General features: G+C 43.5%; 1 protein-coding gene across 1 annotated transcript in view; it reads left to right on the forward strand.

The window, feature by feature from the left end:
- GPATCH1 (G-patch domain containing 1) overlaps positions 1–20,912 on the forward strand; it is a 57,386-nt gene that overhangs the window by 15,637 nt on the left and 20,837 nt on the right. The window contains exons 4-10 of the mRNA XM_007539469.3: positions 3,156–3,316; positions 4,272–4,369; positions 5,958–6,016; positions 6,951–7,193; positions 9,686–9,833; positions 15,320–15,399; positions 18,938–19,142. Of these exons, the coding sequence (XP_007539531.1) occupies positions 3,156–3,316; positions 4,272–4,369; positions 5,958–6,016; positions 6,951–7,193; positions 9,686–9,833; positions 15,320–15,399; positions 18,938–19,142 (994 nt within the window). The remainder of the gene's footprint in view (positions 1–3,155; positions 3,317–4,271; positions 4,370–5,957; positions 6,017–6,950; positions 7,194–9,685; positions 9,834–15,319; positions 15,400–18,937; positions 19,143–20,912) is intronic.

Here is a 20,912-nt window from a genome sequence, read left to right on the forward strand (position 1 = left end):
GCTTTTACTTTGAGGCATATAGTGGCCCCTAACTTATGGGTATGTGCTTACATATACTCAGTCCCCTAGGTCCTAGCCTATATTTAGGATCTGTAAGTCTGCTAGAGAAAGTGCCATCTGAGGTGGAATGAGGTAGTCCCAAGTGCTAGTGTGTTAGGAGGGGTCTCACCAGGTTATTGGAGTTGGAAGGTTGATACCTCTGGCTTGGCATCTCTGGATACCATCCAAAGCAATAAGGCAGTGGCAGCGTAACATGGCATAATGGCACTGGTTGCACTGATACAGTTAATTTTTAAAAAATTTCTTTATTGGGAATTAATGTTTTATACTCAACAGTAAATACAATAGTTTGTACATGCATAACATTTCCCAGTTTTCCATATAACAATACAACCCCCACTAGGTCCTCTGTCATCCTTCTTGGATCTGTATTCTCCCCACCCACGCACCCACCCCAGAGTCTTTTACTTTGGTGCAATATGCCAATTCCAGTTCAGGTTCTACTTGTGTTTTCTTTTCTGATGTTGCTTTTCAACTTCTGCCTGAGAGTGAGATCATCCCATATTCATCCTTCTGTTTCTGACTTATTTCACTTAACATGAATTTTTCAAGGTCCATCCAAGATTGGCAGAAAATGGTGGATTTTTTTTTTTTTTTTTTTTTTTTAACTAGAACACTGCTCAGCTCTGGTTTATAGGTTCTGAGTTTGACCCCCAGCTTCTCATGTGCCATGGTGACATTCTTCTTCTTCTTCTTCTTCTTCTTTTTTTTTTTTAAATGAATTTATTTATTTAGTCATGAGAAAGAGAGAGAGAGAGAGAGAGAGAGAAAGAACCAGACATCACTCTGGCACATGTGCTGCTGGGGATTGAACTCAGGACCTCATGGTTGAGAATCCAATGCTTTATCCACTGTGCCACCTCCTGGACCACTCTGGTTCTTTCTTGTGCAAATCACTCACGCACTCATTCACACACAGACACACACACAGACACACACACACACACACACACACACACACACACACACACGCAAGCACACACTCATAAACAGAGAAAGAAGTGAAAGAAATCCACGTGCATGCATCAGGTATATTGTCAAGTGATGATGGTGACTAACATCTTAGGTACAAGTTGAGAAGGGTGGCAGTTATAAAGGCATCTTACCAGCCTGTAGGATATTCTTTACTTAATTTAAAAACTGAGCCTGGGGAGTCAGGCGGTAGCATAGCGGGTTAAGTGCACGTGGCGCAAAGCGCAAGGACCAGCATAAGGGTCCCGGTTCAAGCCCCCGGCTTTCCACCTGCAGGGGAGTCACTTCACAGGTGGTGAAGCAGGTCTGCAGGTGTCTGTCTTTCTCTCCCCCTCTCTGTCTTCCCCTCCTCTCTCCATTTTTCTCTGTCCTATCCAACAATGACAACATCAATAGCAACAACAATAATAATTACAACAGTAAAACAAGGGCAACAAAAGGGAATAAATAAATAAAATAAAATTAAAACAAAACAAAACAAAAAACAACTGAGCCTGTACCGGAGCTAGTAAATAGCTTACCAAGTAGAGCACACACTTTACTTTGTGCAAGGCCTGGGTTTGAGCCCCTGGCACCAGCGGAGACCACCTTGGTACTGATGAAGCTCCATGGATGGCGGAGTGGTACTGTGTGGAATCTCTCTCTCTCTCTCTCTCTCTCATTCTCTCCCTCTCCATATTCTAATACAAAGAATAAAAAAGTTGACCTGGATGGACTCAAGCATATGTGATTCTGGTGCCAGGAGAAAAAATTTTTTTAGACCTGTATTACCTTAAAAAACCCAGTCATGGATTCATTCGTATCAAAAGGTTAGATAGACTATTCCTATCAGTTTGTTTTAGGCTACAGGTATGTGGCAATGGGAGGGCCCTTCCTGTATGACGTGCATAATACATAAGCAAGCACAGCTCATGCAAGAAGAAGTGTAGATACTGGCCAGGCCCCAGGCACTCTTAACCACCTGCATGTCAGCTCGTCTTTGCTTTAGCTCTCTTCCTGGTGCTAGTATAAAGTGACTACAGTCATTCTAGGTGGCATATCCAGTGGCAGGAAGGCCTTCTCTTGGTGTCCTTTCTTGAGAGCAAAGAAGCCTACAGTGAGTTTCCCCTCACAGCTGCTGGGTTTGTGAATCGTTTTCACATGCCCGCTCCTAAAGCTATGCCTGCAAAGGGATCGGGGGAGTCGGGCGGTGGTGCAGCGGGTTAAGCACACGTGGCACAAAGTGCAAGGACCCCGGTTCAAGCCCCGGCTCTCCAACTGCAGGGGAGTTGCTTCACAAGTGGGGAAGCAGGTCTGCAGGTGTCTATCTTTCTCTCCCCCTCTCTGTCTTCCCCTCCTCTCGCTCCATTTCTCTGTGTCCTATCTAACAACAATGACATCAATAACAACAACAATAACTACAACAACAACAACAACAAAAAGACAACAAGGCCAATAAAAGGGAAAATAAATAAATAAATAAATAAAAAAGGGATTGGGATGGCATTGGAACTATGAGATGCAGACCCTTACTCCCTGCTCCCTCCCTCCCTCAACATGGACAGTGAATGTCACAATGAAAACTCCCTGTCTTCCTAGTTGTGATCTCAGTGAGGAGCCACAATCATCCCCTGACCTTGGCCACTGATCTTAGCTTGTGTTATGTTCTAAAGTCAGCTACTGCAATGATTCCTCACTGTCATTATTTTTTTAAAAAAAGATGTATTTATTTATTATATGTAAATTATTTTAATGATACAGAGAGATGCAGAGAAAAAAGAGATCAGAGCACTGCTCAGCTCTGGCATATGGTGGTACTGGGTATTGAATCTGGGCCTTTAGAGCCTCAGGCATGAAAGTCTTATATAACCATTTTGCTGTCTCCCTAATCCAGATTTATTTATTTATTTATTAGTGAGAGCAAGGGAGGGAGAACCAGAGCATCACTCTGGTGCATGTAATGCCAGGGATTGAGTTTATGCTCTTGTACCCAACACTTTAGCCACTGCTGTTATTTTTGTAAAAGAATTAAAACTATACACTTTGTTATATATGGTTAATCATTTTCCAAATAATGCAACTAATTTTGTTTGTTTTTTCTTTTTCTTTCTTTCTTTTTTTTTTTTCTTTTTCTTTATTTTTAGGATCTTAGTGAATTTGGAATAGCGCCTAAAGCAATTGTTACCACAGATGACTTTGCATCCAAAACCAAAGACAGGATACGGGAAAAAGCCAGGCAGTTAGCAGCCGCTACCGCCCCTATTCCCGGAGCCACTCTGCTTGATGACTTCATCACACCAGCTAAGTAAGGAGATTTTTCATTCTGACCTTTCTGATCTCGCCATCACTGTTTTGTACTTAGGGACAATGTGTTTGCAAGTAGGAGAAGCTTCTCTAGACTAGCTTGAGAGCAATAAGAAGCTGAATCAAAGGGTCTGTTATTCCATGTAGTGCTCAGAACTCTAGACACTGTGGTCCTGGAGGCAGGAGAGCTGTTAGGAGCCAAGCTGGTTTCCCTCCCTCCCCTCTCTCACCAACCCGGAAGTGCTCTCTTTTATCTGCCTTGGTTCTGCCTTCTCTCTCTCTTTAAAATACTTTTAACATTTATTTATTTATTTATTTATTTATTTTCCCTTTTGTTGCCCTTGTTGTTTTTCATTGTTGTTGTGGTTATTATTGTTGTCATTGCTGCTGTTGTTGGATAGACAGAGAGAAATGGAGAGAGGAGGGGAAGACAGAGAGGGGGAGAGAAAAACAGACACCTGCAGACCTGCTTCACCACCTGTGAAGCGACTCCCCTGCAGGTGGGGAGCCAGGGGCTCAGACCGGGATCCTTAACGCCGGGCCTTGCGCTTGGCGCCATGTGCGCTTAACCTGCTGCGCTACCGCTTGGCTCTTGGTTCTGCCTTCTCTTTCTGCACTTGTCCTTGTTCTACTACTGGGCACATGGGCTGCTGTGGTCGCCTCAGATTGTTGTGGTTTTCCTGGCCACTTGCTTGCCCAGGGACCATCCTGAGTTCCACCCTGCCCATTCCAAAGGCCCAGAGGAGAGGGCATCTTAGCAGCTTGCTCAGTTCAGGCACGCACCCCAACTTCAGTCGGCTGAGGCTGGAGATACCGGGGCCACATAGCTATCTAACATGGATAGGAGAAAGGGTTAGGTCCGGCAAGTGTAGGAGCTGGCAGGGACTCAAAGGCTGCTTGTTTCTATTGTTCTTTAATGTTTTAAGAAGTTCATTTCCCATGCCTTGATATCCTAGGTTATCTATTGGTTTTGAATTGCTGAGAAAAATGGGTTGGAAGGAAGGACAAGGAATTGGTCCTCGAGTAAAGAGAAGACCCCGCCGACAGAAACCTGGTGTGTAGATTGGTTGTCATTAATTCTGTACCTCTTTCATTTTCTCTTTTCCCTTCCCTTCCCTTCCCTTCCCTTCCCTTCCCTTCCCTTCCCTTCCCTTCCCTTCCCTTCCCTTCCCTTCCCTTCCCTTCCCTTCCCTTCCCTTCCCTTCCCTTCCCTTCCCTTCCCTTCCCTTCCCTTCCCTTCCCTTCCCTTCCCTTCTTTTTTTCCCCCAGAGTGCTGCTCAACTCTGGTTTATGGTGGTATTGGGGACTAAACCTGAACCTGAAACTTTGGAGTCTTGGATATGAAAGTCTTTTTTTGCATAACCCTTTTTAGTGGCTATATGAGTCTAAAAATAAAATTGCAGGGCCAAGTGATAACCATGTACTCTCAGACTTTTTATATACAGTGTGCAGTGGCTCTCCACAAGGATTGTACCTACTTACTTTCCTGGTGCTGATGGTGAAAATTCTTGTTTTCTTTCCTTGAAGAAATTGTGTCATAGTTTAAGAGGACTATTTTACAGCTTAACATGACACTTTTTTTTTTTCTTTTTATGGTGCCAAGGTTTCACACCTGCATGACTCCACTGCACTTCTCCTCCTCCCCCCTTTTAATTTCAGATAGAGACAGAGAGGGAGAAGTAGAAGGAAAAAGAAAAAGGCAGAGGGAAGGAGAGACACCACACACACTACTCCATTATTCACGAAGCTTTCCCTGGTACTACGTGCGCATGGTGCTCCCATATGGTGCCAGGGCCTTGAACCCAGGTCACTGCACACTTTACTGGTTGGCTGTCTCTCAACCCTAACACAATTATTTTCTGTTATTTTCTTGCTTTTGGGACTGGGGAAAATATCACTTTCATGCCAGAGGTACCAGAGGTGCTAGATTCAAACTCTAGCACCAGTATAAGCCAGAGCTGAGTAGTGCTCTGGTAAAAAGTAAAATAATGGGAGTCGGGTGGTAGCGCAGTGGGATAAGAGCAGGTGGTGCAAAGCTCAAGGACCAGCATAAGGATCCCAGTTTGAGACCTCCGGGTCCCCACCTGCAGGGGAGTCGCTTCACAAGCAGTGAAGCAGGTCTGCAGATGTCTGTCTTTCTTTCTCCATCTGTCTTCCCCTCTTCTCTTCATTTCTCTCTGTCCTATCCAACAACAATGACATCAATAATAACAACAATAATAACTACAGCAATAAAACAACAAGGGCAACAAAAGGGAATAAATACATTTAAAAAAATAAAATAAAAATAAAGTAAAAATAAATTCCTTGCCTTTGGTCTCTCCCACCAGACTGTAATTTTTTTTTTTTCCCCGCCTTACTACTACTGCACTACTCAGCTCTGGTTTATGGTGGCACTAGGGATTGAACCTGGGACTTCAGCAGTTGTTTCTTTCAGTTCTTAATAGTTCTGGGCTACTTAACTGAACACATGGTTCCCAAAGTGTGAGTGGGGCAGTTGTCAGTGGCAAAGAGCTCACGCTCATAATCTATGTAACTTGTCATAAGCTTAGCCATGTACCACTGACGAGCGTCAATGAGTCAGGTTTCTGTATCTCTAGTCATTCATTCCTAATACAGCTGGGTTGTCTTTTTTCACTCAGATCCTGGAGTGAAAATCTATGGCTGTGCATTACCACCCGGAGGATCGGAAGGATCTGAGGTAGTGTATGGAGTGGCCAACCTTCTGTTCGGGACAGTCACTTCCAATACCTTATGAATGTGACACTTTCAGTTGAGGAGTTTTCTTTCTTTTTTAAAAATTTTTTTAATTACCTTTATTTATTTATTGGATAGAGACAGAAATGGAGAAGAGGATGATAGAGAGGGAGAGAGACACAGATACCTGCAGCCCTGCTTCACCACTTACAAAGCTTTCCCCTTGTAGGTGGGAACTGGGGGCTCGAACCTAGATCCCTGCACATTGTAGCATGTGTGCTCAACCAGGTGCGCCATCACCCGGCCCTGAGAAGTTTCCTTTCCTTCCCTTTCCTTTCCTTTCCTTTCCTTCCCTTTCCTTTCCTTTCCTTTCCTTTCCTTTCCTTTCCTTTCCTTTCCTTTCCTTTCCTTTCCTTTCCTTTCCTTTCCTTTCCTTTCCTTTCCTTTCCTTTCCTTTCCTTTCCTTTCCTTTCTTTCTTTCTTTCTTTCTTTCTTTCTTTCTTTCTTTCTTTCTTTCTTTTTTCTTAAATAGTATTTATATTTGATAAGATAGAGATAAATTGAGAAGTGTGTGGGGGGAGACAGAGAGAGACACCTGCAGCTCTGCTTCACTGCTTGTGAAGCTTCCTCCCTGTAGGTGGGATTGGAGGCTTGCTCCTGGGTCCCTGCGCTTGGTAACATGAACACTCCACCGGGTGCACCAGCACCTGCCTCCATTAGAGTGAAATACCCACAGCCTAAAATGATTCCAGTCCTGTCTGAAGCCAGGTGTCAGCACCATTGATGTGTATTCACTTACTTAGTCATTTGTAGATGAAAGTTTTGTAATTGTTCTGTTTGGAATTAATCACTGTCTTTGAAAGTAGTATTTTACTGGCTTCCTTTGGGACTTGGACAGTGACTTACTTTGATCCTTCTTTTTTGAAACTTGGAGCTAGGATGAAGATGATGACTACCTTCCAGAGAATGTGACCTTCGCACCCAAAGATGTCACGCCCGTGGATTTCACACCTAAAGATAATGTACACGGACTGGCTTACAAGGGCCTGGATCCCCACCAAGCCCTGTTTGGAACTTCAAGGGGACATTTTAATCTCTTCAGTGATGGATCAGAGGGAACCAGCAATCTTCTTGGTGATGTTGGAGTCAATAAAGGAAGAAAATTGGGAATTTCAGGCCAGGTAAAAGTTTTTCTATTTAATGAACTGGAATCAATGACACATGGGGACTACTTTTTTTTTTTTTTTAAATCTTTGCCACATAGTAGGGGCTTATTATTCTCATTGTTTTATTGATACTAGGAAGACTTTTATATGGCTATATTATTCCTCTTTTTTTTTTTTAGATTTATTTATTTGTATATTAAAGGTTTTTTTTTCTTTCCTTTTATTTGATAGGACAGAATGAAATTGAAAGGGGAAGGGAAGATAAAGAGGGAGAAAGAGAGACACCTGCAGCAGTGCTTCAGTACTCATAAAGCTTACCCCAGTCCCCACCCTCTCCAGCCCCCCTGCAGGTGGGGACTGGGGGCTTGAACCTTGCGTATGGTAATGTGTGCACTCAACTGGCTGTGCTACTGCTACTACCTGGCCATGCATTTTTTTTTTTTTTTCATTTTTCTGAAGACATGGAAATGTGCTTTCCTGATTTGAATATGTGCTCCTAAGAACCTGTAACCTCATGTTCTAGGTGGAATTTGTGTATCTCCAAGACTGAGAACAACTTTCTGTCCCTTGTTGGGTTGGAACAGAAAACTAGACTCCCCTTCCCCCCAGCCCCCTGTCCCCACACACATTCGATTCAGATGCTACTGGGATTGCAATCAGCTTCTCCAAATGTTCCAAGTTACTGGCTCTTTGTCTTCTAGTGCTGCAAGCCCTAAGTCAGTAGCAGAGATAAGAGTTTTACTTGGGAGGCTTGCTTATTTATCTTTGAGGAGAGAGTAAGATTTTTCTTTTCTTTTCTTTTCTTTTCTTTTCTTTTCTTTTCTTTTCTTTTCTTTTCTTTTCTTTTCTTTTCTTCTTTCCCCTTTCTTCCTACCTTCCTTCCTTCCTTCCTCTCCTCTTTCTTTCTTTCTTTCTTTCCTCTCTCTTCCTTTCTTTCTTTCTTTCTTTCTTTCTTTTTTTTTTTTTTTTTGCCTCCAGGGTTATTGCTGGGGCTCAGTGCCTGCACCATGAATTCACTGCTCCTGGAGGCCATTTTTTTCCCCCCTTTTGTTGCCGTTGTTGTGGCCATTATTGCCATTGTTGATGTCGTTCGTTGTTGGATAGGACAGAGAGAAATGGAGAGAGGAGGGGAAGGCAGAGAGGGGGAGAGAAAGATAGACACCTGCAGACCTGCTTCACCGTCTGTGAAGCGACTCCCCTGCAGGTGGGGAGCTGGGGGCTCAAACCAGGATCCTTACGCCGGTCCTTGAGCTTTGCGCCACATGCACTTAATCCACTGCGCTACCACTCGACCCCCTCTTTCTTTCTTTCTTATTTCTACCAGGGTTATCACTGAGGCTTGGTGTCTGCACAATGAATCCACCACTCCCGGTGGCTATCGTTTTCCTCTTTTCTTCCCATTTTATTTGACAGGAACAAGAGAAATTGAAATGGGGGAGGGAGTTAAGAGAGGGAGAGAGACAGAGAGACACCCGCAACACTGTTTTACCGCGTGTGAAGCTTCTCCCCTGTGGATGGGGACCAGGGGCCTGAATGTGGATCTTTGCACATGGTAAGAGGTGTGCTCCACCATTATGTGCCACCACCCTGCCCGAGAGCCAGCTCTTACTGACTGACTGATTTGCCTGTCCTCTCAAATGGACTCCAAGGTCAATTTAGTTCTTCAAGTCCATTTAGAAAATTTCAGTTCTACCTTTTCTCTCTCTCTCTCTATGTTTTTCTTCCCAATCCAGTCACCATGAGTAATACTTCTTGGAAGCTATTTCCCACATAGATTAGGCATTCTTTTTTTTTTTTTTTTCTTTTTCTTTTCCTCTCACTCTCTATTTAATATTTTATTTATTTATTTTAACGACAGAGATTCTAAGAGAAAGAAACAAGAGATCAAGACCAGAGCACTGATCAGCTCTGGCTTACGGTGGTGCTGGACCTGAGAACTCAGAGCCTGAGGCCTGAGTGTCTTTTTGCATAACCATTATGCTGTCTCTCCAGCCCAGCCTAGGCATTATTAAGGCACCTGGGCCAGAAGACTGGCAGTCTGTAGACCTTGGTCAGTTGCACAGGCTCCAAGTCACATGATCTACAGATAAGATTAGTTTTTCTCTCTTTGGAGGCCCCATTTCTCTTCCTGTGGTTTGACCCTGACCTATGGAGGACACTCCCCTGCTCCCCACCTGCCCCAGCACTGGGACTGTGGCATTTACTTATGGTTATTATTTTCCAAAAGACCTCAATCTGTGTGTTAACGTGGAACTCCTATTGCTTCTCTTACTGATTAAAAACAAATGATATATTTATTAATCCGAGAGACAGAGAGAACCGAAACATCTCTCTAGCACGTGCAATGCCAGCGATCAATTATGGGGCCAATGCTCTGCCCGATGTGCCACCTCCCGGGCTGTTCTCTTAGTGATCTTGAGGTGCTTTTGTGGTCGGCTGCATTCTTCAAGGCAGACATACCCTGGGGCCCGATACTGCTTCATGACAAAACACCCTTGTTTTTGAAGGCTTTTGGAGTAGGTGCCTTGGAAGAAGAAGATGATGACATCTATGCTACGGAAACACTCTCAAAGTATGACACTGTTTTGAAGGATGAGGAGCCTGGAGACGGACTTTATGGCTGGACAGCACCCAAACAATATAAACATCAGACAGGTAACTGCATACCCTTAGCTGATGTAAGACCAACTACTGGGACATCAGGAGGAAGGACTCGCTTACAGGACTGATACTGAAGTCAGTGTCTGTGGAATAGGGAATTGTTGCTCAGAGACTCAGGGTGAGGAACAAAATGGGCAGAAGAGAGGCTCAGAGGGGAGTTGGGCGGTAGTGTGGAGGGTTAAGCGCAGGTGGCGCAAAGCGCAAGGACCGGCGTAAGGATCCTGGTTCAGGCCCCTCGCTCTCCACGTGCAGGGGAGTCGCTTCATAGGCGGTGAAGCAGGTCTGCAGGTGTCTATCTTTCTCTCTCCCTCTCTGTCTTCCCCTCCTCTCTCCATTTCTCTTTCCTATCCAACAACGGCAACATCAATAACAGCAATAATAACTACAACAATAAAACAACAAGGGCAACGAAAGGGAATAAATAAATAAATATTTAAAAAAATTAAAAAATAGGGAGTCGGGTGATAGCGCAGCAGGTTAAGCTCACATGGCGCAAAGCACAAGGACCAGCATAAAGATCCCGGTTTGAGCCTCGGCTCCCCACCTGCATGGGAGTCGCTTTATCTGCAAAATTACATTGTTCCTGGCAGGCCTTTTTTTTTTTTCTTTTTTCTTTTTTTCCCCCCTAGATAGTGAGAGAGAAAGAAAGAGAGAGCTAAAGAGGGCATGAGACCAAAGCACCACCACACCACTTGTGAAGGTTTCCTAGTGTAACTCATGTGCTCAGCCAGGTACGTCACCTCCCGGCCCCAAGGTTCCCTAGTGTTTAGTGCTCCCAAGGAGTGGCCAGTGGGTGAGTCTACTGGGGTGAGCTATCACATGGCACCTCCGTTTATTTATTTGCTTGCATATAAATCATAACCTTTTTCTCATTTGTAATATTTTCTTTAGTTACATGTGTTTAGATAGAAGTTAAGAGGGAGGACTGGGCTATGGTGCACTGAGTGATACACACATAGTGTGAAGCGCAAGGACCCACACAAGGATCCTGATTCTATCTGCCAGATCCTCACCCGGGGCGGCGGCGGGGTAGAGGGAGCCGCTTCACAAGCAGGTCTGCAGGTGTTTATCTTTCTCTCTCCCTCTCTGTCTTCCCCTCTCCTCTCAATTTCTCTCTGTCCTACCCGAAAAAAAAAAAAAAAAGCGGGGTAGGGGGAGGTGGCCACATGAGTAGTGGATTCATAGTGCCAGCACTGAGCCCCAGTGATAACCCTGGAGGTATACAATAAAAATAAAATAAAATAAAATGAGAAAGGGAAATCAAGAGGGAAGGAGAGATAGAGAGGGAGAGAGCAATACAGAGGGGGAGAGAAAGACAGACACCTGCAGACCTGCTTCACCGCTTGTGAAGCGACTCCCCTGCAGGTGGGGAGCCGGGGACTGAAACCGGGATCCTTATGCTGGTCCTTGTGCTTTGTGCCATGTGCGCTTATGCTGCTCTACCACCCGAATCCTGATTTTATTTATTTATTCATGAGACAGAGAGAGAGAGAGAGAGAGAGAGAAACAGAAACAGCATCACTCTGGGACATAGGATATTGAGGATCAAACTGGGGCCTCATGCTTGAGAGTCCGACACTTTGTCTACTCTGCTACCTCCCAGGGCTTGTTCAGATATTTTTATAGCTACCATCAGATAATGTTTGATCTAATACTTTTCAAATACATCAAAACGTACATGTTAATCAAAATCAATCTAAATAGGGAGCTGGGTGGTAGTGCAGCGGGTTGAGTGCAGATGGTGTGAAGCGCAAGGACCAGTATAAGGATCCTGGCTCAAGCCCCCGGCTCCCCATCTGTAAGGGAGTTGCCTCCCAAGTGATGAAGCAGGTCTGCAAGTGTCTGTCTCTCTTTCTCTCCCCATCTCTGTCTTCCCCTCCTCTCTCGATTTCTTTCTGTCCTGTCCAATAACAACAGCAGCAGTGGCAACAATAACAATAACAACAGGGCAACAAAATGGGAAAAATGGCTTCCAGGAGCAGTGGATTCTTAGTGCAGTGATAACCCTGGATGCAAAAACAAAAGAAACAAAAACCAGTCTAAGCAGTGTTTCCTAAAATGTTGCCCACTTTCTGGGAGAGGTAGAGCAGGCACACAGCAATTTCTAGAGGAAGTTTGCTTGATGGTCGTGCACACAGATTCTGGAGACAGGTTGTCTGGGAGTCAGTCTGGTTGTCCCCGTTTATCTGTTGTCACCTTGGGCTAGCTGGTTGCTTAACCTGTCTGTACGTTAGTGACCTTGTCACGACAAGGAGCATTGGCAATGGCAACCCTGCTCGATGGAGATTTATTTATTTTTTAGGTATTATTTATTTATTTATTTTTATAAATTCTTTTTTTTATTATTATCTTTATTTACTAAATAGAGACAGCCATAAATTGAGAGGGTTGGAGGAAGATAGATAGGGAGAGAGACAGACACTTGCAGCCCTGCTTAAATACTTGTAAAGCTTTCTCCCTACAGGTAGGGACCAGGGACTTGAACCTGGGTCCTTGTGCTTTGTAATGTGTGCTCAACCAGGTGCACCACCGGCTGGCCCCTTTTTTTTAAGGATTTATTTTAGGTGGTCCAGGAGGTGGCACAGTGGGTAAGGTGTTAGACTCTCAAGCATGAGGTCTCAAACTCAGTTCCTGAGAGCATATATACCAGAGTGATATCTGGTTCTTTTTCTCTCCTCCAATCCTCTCATAAGTAAATCAGTAAAACATAAAAAAAAAAAAAAGGTTTCTTTTAGTTCACAAGTGACAGAGAGGGTAAGAGGGAAAGGGAGACCAAAGCAGCACTCTGGCTTATGTGGTGCTGACAGTCAAACTTGGGACCTCAGGCTTGCACGTACAGAGCTGTGGAGTACAGGATTTAAAGTGTGCTTGACTCACAGTAAGCAGTCTATCCTCCTCACAAAAAGAACCCAAGTGTTTATTTATTTATTGGATAGAGACAGAAATCAAGAGGGAAGGGGGGAATAGAGAGGGAGAGAGATAGTTGCAGCAATGCTTCACTGCTTACAAAGCTTTCCCCCTGCAGTGGGGGTAAGGGGGCTTGAACCAGGGTCTTTGTGCATTGTAAAGTGCGCGCTCAACCAGATGTGCCACCACCTGTCCTCCCCCCCACCCCACCCCAACCCAGGATGTTTTTGCTGCGGGGGCTTCATTGCTCCGGGTGACTTTTTCAGAGAATCAATCCCCAGCATCACTGTAAGGCAGAGGAGCTAAGCAGTGCTCTGGTAAGTAGGTAAAGAAAAAAATAGAAACAAATAGTAAGAGGCAGTGAGGCAGAGAAAACTTCCCTCAGTGTACAAGGGAGCTCGCACCTGGGTCACAGCCATGGCAAAGTACCCTCCTGGGTGATCTATCTTATCAGTCCCCAAAAGTATTTCTTAGTTCATGCTAACATTATTATTAATTTTTAAATGAATTTGTATTGTCCCCAAAAGTATTTCTTAGTTCACGCTACATTATTATTAATTTTTAAATAAATTTGTATTGTCCCCAGGCTTTTTGCCAGGGCTTGATATCTGCACAATGAATCCATTTTTCCATTTGTTTTTTTCCTTTTATTTGGTAGGACAGAGAGAAATTGAGAGGGAAGGGGGAAGTGTAGAGGGAGAGAGGAAGAGAGACACCTACAGCACTGCACCACTAGTCACGAAGCTTCCCCCTTGCAGGTGAGAACCGGTGGCTTGAACCCGGGTCCTTGGGCATGATATATGTGTGGTCTGCTGTCTTGTACTGAGTTTAGATTATAGATTGTCCTGATTGTATTCCTTTTAGTGCCTTCTTTGGCCAGTTGCTAAGAAAATTGAGGGGGTAGTCTCCCCATAGTGGTTTTTCATTTTAAGATTTGATTCATTTATTAACACAAGATCTAGGTTTAGACACTTAGAAGTAGTAGTAGTTGTAGGTGTGATTTAGGAAGTGAAGGCAGGGCCATAGACATACATAAAAATGGACAAAAGGGAGTTGGGCAGTAGCTTAGCGGGTTAAACTTACATGGTGCAAAGCACAAGGATCCTGGTTCGAACCCCCGGTCTGCAGGTGTCTGTCTCTTCCCCTCTCTGTCTTCCCATCCTCTCTCTGTTTCTTTCTGTCCTATCCGGCAACAGCGACATCAATAACAACAATAATAACCACAACAGCAATAAAAACAACAAAGGCAACAAAAAGGAAAATAAAAAAATATTTTTTAAAGTTTTTTTAATGTTTTATTTATTTATTTATTTATTATTGTAGAGAGACAGAGAGAAGTTGAGAGGGGAAGATAGGGAGAGAGACAGACAGACACCTGCAGCCCTGCTTCACCACTCGTGAAGCTTCCCCCGCAGGTCGGTGCCAGGGGCTTGAACCTGGATCCTTGCACACTGTAATGTGCACGCTTAACCAAGTGTGTCACCACCTGGCCCCTTAAATAAATAAGATATTAAAAAAAAGAAAGCAGAAAAAAGGACAAAAAAGGAAAATAAATATAGTCAACCCATATCTATTACTTACAGCTTCTAATGGAGGGAGGTGAGGGCACAGAACTCTGGTGGTGGGAATGGTGTGGAATTATACCCCCATTATCTTATAATTCTGTAAATCACTGTTAAACCACTAATTTAAAAAGCTAAAAGGAAAACTTACCCATGTATCAACAACTGTCCAGTGGAGCATTATTTTCCCAATAAAATAATTTTAAAAAAGAGGAAAAAAAAATCAAGGTCTAGAGAGAGAGAACCAGAGCATAACATTGGCACATGGGATGCCGGGACTCAAACTCAGGGACTCATACTTCCAAGCTCAGTACCCTATTCACTGCACCACCTTCCAAGCCTCCTCCCATAGCTCTTCAGCCGGTTTTATCAATAGAAATGCCTCAGAGTTACACATCTTCCTCTTTACACATATTCATCCTCTTGATGACTTGAGATCTTTGTGTTCTTTGGTCTCCTTTAGGTACTAGTTCTCAAAATAGCATTGCGGTGCTTTTCTTGGGCTAGAGCCGAGTCCGCCAAGGGTGGTGCAAGGCAGCCACAGTCATTGAGTCAACAGAGGTGTGAGGGCTCTAAATTCCTTTCTTTCATTCCCTTTGCTGCTATCTTGGTGTGCTGTCACACATCACATGCAGTGTTTATGCTCTTTTTTTTTTTTTTAATATCTTTAAAAATTTTTTTGTTTATTCTTTTTTGTTGCCCTTGTTTTATTGTTGTAGTTATTATTTTTATTGATGTTGTTGTTGGATAGGACAGAGAGAAATGGAGAGAGGAGGGGAAGACAGAGAGGGGGAGAGAAAGAGAGTCAGTCGCCTCTGAAGCAACGCCCCTGCAGGTGGGGAGCTGGGGGCTTGAACCGGGATCCTCACGCCAGGCCTTGTGCTTTACACCACCTGCGCTTAACCCGCTGCGCTACCACCCAACTCCCAATAAGTGTTTATGTTCTTAAAGATACAACACTGATGCCATTTGGTTTTACTTCTGGAACTAATCAATAGCCTTATTTTGTAGAATCAGAGAAAAATCTTCGATATGTCGGCAAAATTTTGGATGGATTTTCCTTGGCTTCTAAACCTTTATCTTCTAAGAAAGTAAGTTTCTTCTCCTTCTCCTTCTCCTTCTCCTTCTCCTTCTCCTTCTCCTTCTCCTTCTCCTTCTCCTTCTCCTTCTCCTTCTCCTTCTCCTTCTCCTTCTCCTTCTCCTTCTCCTTCTCCTCTTTCTCCTCCTCCTCCTCCTTCTTTTTAATTGTTCTACTACTCAAAATACTTGTTGCTATAAGATCTGAGTTATATTTGTAATTAAAAAATAAATCATTCTGTTTTCTAAAGGTAATGACCTCCTAGTAATTATTCAGTGGAACCTGTTCTTTATTAGAACTGTCAGTCAGGGGCTGGGCGGTAGTGCAGTGGGTTAAGTGCACATGGCACAAAGTCCATGGAGCCATGTCAGGATCTCGGTTCAAGCCCCTGTCTCCCCACCTGCAGGAGGGTTGCCTCCCAAGTGGTGAAGCAGGTCTGAGGTTGTCTTTCCCCTTCTCTGTCTTCCTCTCCTCTCTCAATTTCTCTCTGTCCTATCCAGCAGCAAGGACAGCAATAACAGCAACAACAACAATGATAAACAACAAGGGCAACAAATGGAAAAAAAAAAAAAAAACAGCCTCCAGGAGCAGTGGATTCTTAGTGCAGGCACCGAGCCCCAGTGATAACCCTGGAGGCAAAAAAGGGGAGAAAAGATTGTGGGCCAGGGTAGATAAGCATAATGGTTTTGCAACGTGACTTTCAGTCTGAGGCTCCAGAGTCCCAGGTTTAGTCCCCCCTTGCACCACCATAAACCAGAGCTGAGCAGTGCTCTGGTAAAATTACAAAAAAAAAGTCAGTTTGTAGCCACTTTGTTTATCCAAAACATCTAACTGCTAATCCATTTTTCCTTCCTTCCATTCATTCACTCATCATTCCTTCCCTTTTTCCTTCTTCCTTCCCTCTCTCCCTCCCTCCCTTCTTTTCTTTTTCTTTCTTTTATTTTTTCTTTCTTTCTAAGACTTATTTATGAATGAGAGGACAAGAAGAGAGAGAGAACCAATCACTCTGGCACATGGAATGCTGGGGATTGAACTCTGAACTATCATGCTTGAGTCATGCAAGATAAGTTTTTTTGTTTTGTTTCGTCTTAAATATCTTTATTTTATAGAGGCAGTCAGAAATCAAGAGGAAGAGGGATATAGAGAGGGAGAGAGACAGAGAGACACTTGCAGCCCTGCTTCACCTCTTTTGAAGTTTTGCCCCTGTAGGCAGGGACTGGGGGCTTGAATCTGGGTCCTTGAGTATTATAACCAGTGTGCTTAACCAGATGTGCCACCACCACTCTGCAAGATAACTTTCATGCCTGAGGCACAAAGATCTCAGGTTCAGTCACCTACACCACCACCATAAGCCAGAACTGAGCAGTGTTCTCGACAAAAAAAAAAAAAAAAAAAAAAAGTGAAACTATATTGGAGGTTGGTGGAATTATAAAATAGATATAATTTTATTTTTCAAATTAATTTTATTTCCTTCTTTGTTTTTTTACCAGAGCACTACTCAGCTCTGGTTTATGGTGCTGCAGGGGATTGAACATGGAATTTTGTTGTCTCTTTGCATAACCATTATGCTATCTACCTCCTGCTCTGGATATAATTCTAGAGTCAAGTTAACTTAAAGGAAAAGTAGAAAGCTTCCAGAAAGCCACAAAACCCCCCTAGTCTTGATTCTTCCTGACATTGTAAAGTATATAGGCTGATGTGGTCAACTGACTAGCTGTTGCAGGTGGATAGAAGGGTAAAAACTGTCTGCATGCAGGTTCAGACCCATGAAAACCCCCCATGGGCCTTTCCAGATGGTCTTGAGCTTGTGAATTTTCATTACAGGGCAGGCCAAGCTGTGCTTCCTCAGCCCTGTCAGAGCCACGTGTGACATGTTAGTTCAGGCGGGCGGCACATGGCAATTGGTACTGGTAGCTCAGGAGGGGCATCTGCCCTTTTGCCTTGTTGGCATCCTTTTCTAGGCTTTTCCACACTCTAATCTGCTTTTTGGTTTTTTACTTAGCAAACACTTGGTGAGTACCTTTGTGCTTCTGTGGAATTTTGCATTTGGCATTATAGTAGCTTGATTTGTTTAATCATGATAGACATTGTATTATAACATAATATATTTAGCACCGTGTGGGACACTTAATAGGCTGTTATTATCAGATTGTTATCAGAAATGCTACTTAATGTCAGAGGAGAATAAGAGTTTAAAAAATTTTTTTTTTATTTATTATGTAATTTCCCTCCCTTTTGTTGCCCTTGTTGTTTATCGTTCTTGTTGTTGTTATTGCTGTCATTGTTGGGTAGGACAGAGAGAAATCGAGAGAGGATGGGAAGACAGAGGAGGAAAGAAAGGTAGACACCTGCAGACCTGCTTCACTGCCTGTGAAGCGACTCCTCTGCAGGGTTTTTTTTTTTTTTTTTTAATAATCAGCACCTCTTAGCTCTGGCTTCTGGTAGTGTTGGGCATTGAATCAGGGACTTCTGTCATGAAAGTTGTTGCACTACTGCTGGTGCTATCTCCCTAGCCTGAATATGACTTTGTTGTTTTATTTTAAGATTCAGTTACTAATAATAGAGAGGAGAGGAGAGGAGAGGAGAGGAGAGGAGAGGAGAGGAGAGGAGAGGAGAGGAATAAAAAGAGCACACCAGTACATCACCCTGCTACATGCAATGCAGAGAATCAATCTTTGGACCCCATGCTTTTATTCACTGCCTTACTTCTCATGCCTCCCAAACATGAGTTTTTTTACTTGTATGAAAAGAGGGTCTCGTGGTCTGGGAGGTGGCGCAGTGGTAAAGTTTTGGACTCTCAAGCACGAGATCCCGAGTTTGATCCCCGGCAGCACATGTGCCAGAGTGATGTCTGGTTCTTTCTCTCTCCTCCTATCTTTCTCATAAATAAATAAAATCTTTAAAAAGAAAAATAAAAGAAAGAAAAGAAAGAAAAGGGGGTCTCCTCCACTGTACCACCTCCCAGGCTACACTTCTACCAGCTTCACTCCCCTGATCTAGTTACCTCTTGACTCTCCTAGAAGCCTTGTGGGCAGTCATGTCTGAGTTACATGCTCTTCCTTTGTATGCCTAAGGAACCTTGCACTTGGATGTCTGCAGACTTACCTGTGTTGTCCACTGGACAGAAGATACCAAAGAAACTGTCCTGGTCACTGCACCTGGACAAAAAAAAAAAAAGACAATCCCAAATTTTAAGTGCTCAGTAAATGTTTGATGAATTACATTTAAAGTTGAAAAAGAATAAGAAAAGGAGTTGTGTATATACAACCTTCTTCCTGTCTTGATTGGCTGGAGTTTTCATCTCGTGATGACATGACCATGTTTGCTGGTTGGTTTGGGAGTCCATGTTTTTAGAGAAGCTTGGCAGGTTAACAGGATTTAAAAAAAAAACAAAAAGCCCTGACAATGATATTTCCACTTAACTTTCCTTTTAAAGGATAGGGTTGGCACTGTGCAGAGTCACTGTATTTTCATGGTTAAATGAGACATGACCATCATCTTTGCTTTCTGAATACTGGTTATATTTATTTATCCCACCTTTTTTTTTGAAGAATTATCCACCACCTCAACTGCCAAAAGATTACCGGCCAGTGCATTATTTTAGACCCGTGGTAGCTGCCACTTCAGAGAATTCCCATTTACTTCAAGTGTTGTCAGAGTCAACTGGAAAGTCAACGCAGGACTCAGGGACACAGAGTAGGCACCAACTGAATGCCTCCAAGAGAGGGGAATTGCTGGGAGAAACGCCTATACCAGGTATGTGCCACAGTAAAGATTCCTGTCAGAGCATCTGTAAGACCCTGAGTTAATCGAAATCAAAAAGAAAAGATTACGATCTTCCCAAGGAAATTCTTTTTCCATAAATTTTGTACTCCCAAACCATGGGAATGAAACTGTTGATTGAGGGGCTGGCAAAATAGCTCACTCGAATAGTGTGCTGCTCTGCCAGGTGCGTGATCCAGGCTAGAGGCCAGATCCCCACCATACTGAGGGATCCCATTCAGTGCTGTGGTTTCTTTCATACTTTCTGCCTCTACCTTAAAAAAACAAAACAAGACAAACAAACAAACAAAACTTTTTTTTTTCGGATTTTTTTTTTATTGGGGAATTAATGTTTTACATTCAACAGTAAGTACTATAGTTCGTACATGCATAATATTCCCCAGTTTCCCATATAACAATACAAACCCCACTAGGTCCTCTGAATCCTTCTTGGATCTGTATTCTCCCCACCCACGCACCTACCCCAGAGTCTTTTACTTTGGTGCAATATGCCAATTCCAGTTCAGGTTCTACTTGTGTTTTCTTTTCTGATGTTGTTTTTCAACTTCTGCCTGAGAGTGAGATCATCCCATATTCATCCTTCTGTTTCTGACTTATTTCACTTAACATGAATTTTTCAAGGTTCATCCAAGATCGGCTGAAAACGGTGAAGTCACCATTTTTTACAGCTGAGTAGTATTCCATTGTGTATATAGACCACAACTTGCTCAGCCACTCATCTGTTGTTGGACACCTGGGTTGCTTCCAGGTTTTGGCTATTACAAATTGTGCTGCCAAGAACATATGTGTACACAGATCTTTTTGGATGGATGTGTTGGGTTCCTTAGGATATATCCCCAGGAGGGGAATTGCAGGGTCATAGGGTAGCCTTCTGAGAGTTCTCCAGACTGTTCTCTACAGAGGTTGAACCGATTGACATTCCCACCAATAGTGTAGGAGGGTTCCTTTGACCCCACACCCTCTCCAGCATTTGCTGCTGTTACCTTTACTGATGTCTGACATTCTCACAGGAGTGAAGTGGTATCTCGTTGTTCAAACAAAACTATTTAATGTGAATGGCATACACGACAGTATACATCTCCTTTCCTTCCTTCCTCCCTTCCTTTTTTTCTTTCTTCCATCCCCACCCACTGGAAACTGTAGTAGTTCTCCCAAGGTCATTGATATGGGCTGTTTCTATCTATATCTATGTATATATATTTCCCCCATATTTTTCAATAGTCTTGCCATTAACCTGTTTCTAGTTCACCCCTATACCTATTACTACTTCCAAATGTCTTTCCTCTTTTCCCCTTCTCTCTCAGATAAGTGAAACCATGCCTGGTTTTCTCTGGTGTTTTCTAGATTCACTTCCCTTTCATTGGTGGTCTCAAGTAGGATTCTTGGCAAATGCTTTGGGTCTTGGTGGAATGGGAGTACAGAATTCTCTGGTTTACTTCTCTGGTTGTTAATCCCTCTAGGCATATGGGTCAAAATTTTTGGGAGGGTGTAGGAGGCGGAAGGTCTGGCTTCTGTAATTGCTTCTCCATTGGACGTGAGTGTTGGCAGGTCGATCCATACTCCCAGCCTATTTCTGTCTTCCCCTAGTTGGCGAGGGCTCTGGAGAGGTGGGGTTCCAGGACATATTGGCCAGGTCATCTGCTCACGGGAGTCAGGATGGAATCATAGTAGCATCTGGAACTTGGTGGCTGAAATGCAGTAAGATGGAAAGCAGGACAAAATGTTTAATAAACAGGCACTATA

The sequence above is a fragment of the Erinaceus europaeus genome, chromosome 2, assembly GCF_950295315.1.
Source record: "Erinaceus europaeus chromosome 2, mEriEur2.1, whole genome shotgun sequence".
In the NCBI taxonomy this organism is placed as follows: Eukaryota; Metazoa; Chordata; class Mammalia; order Eulipotyphla; family Erinaceidae; genus Erinaceus; species Erinaceus europaeus.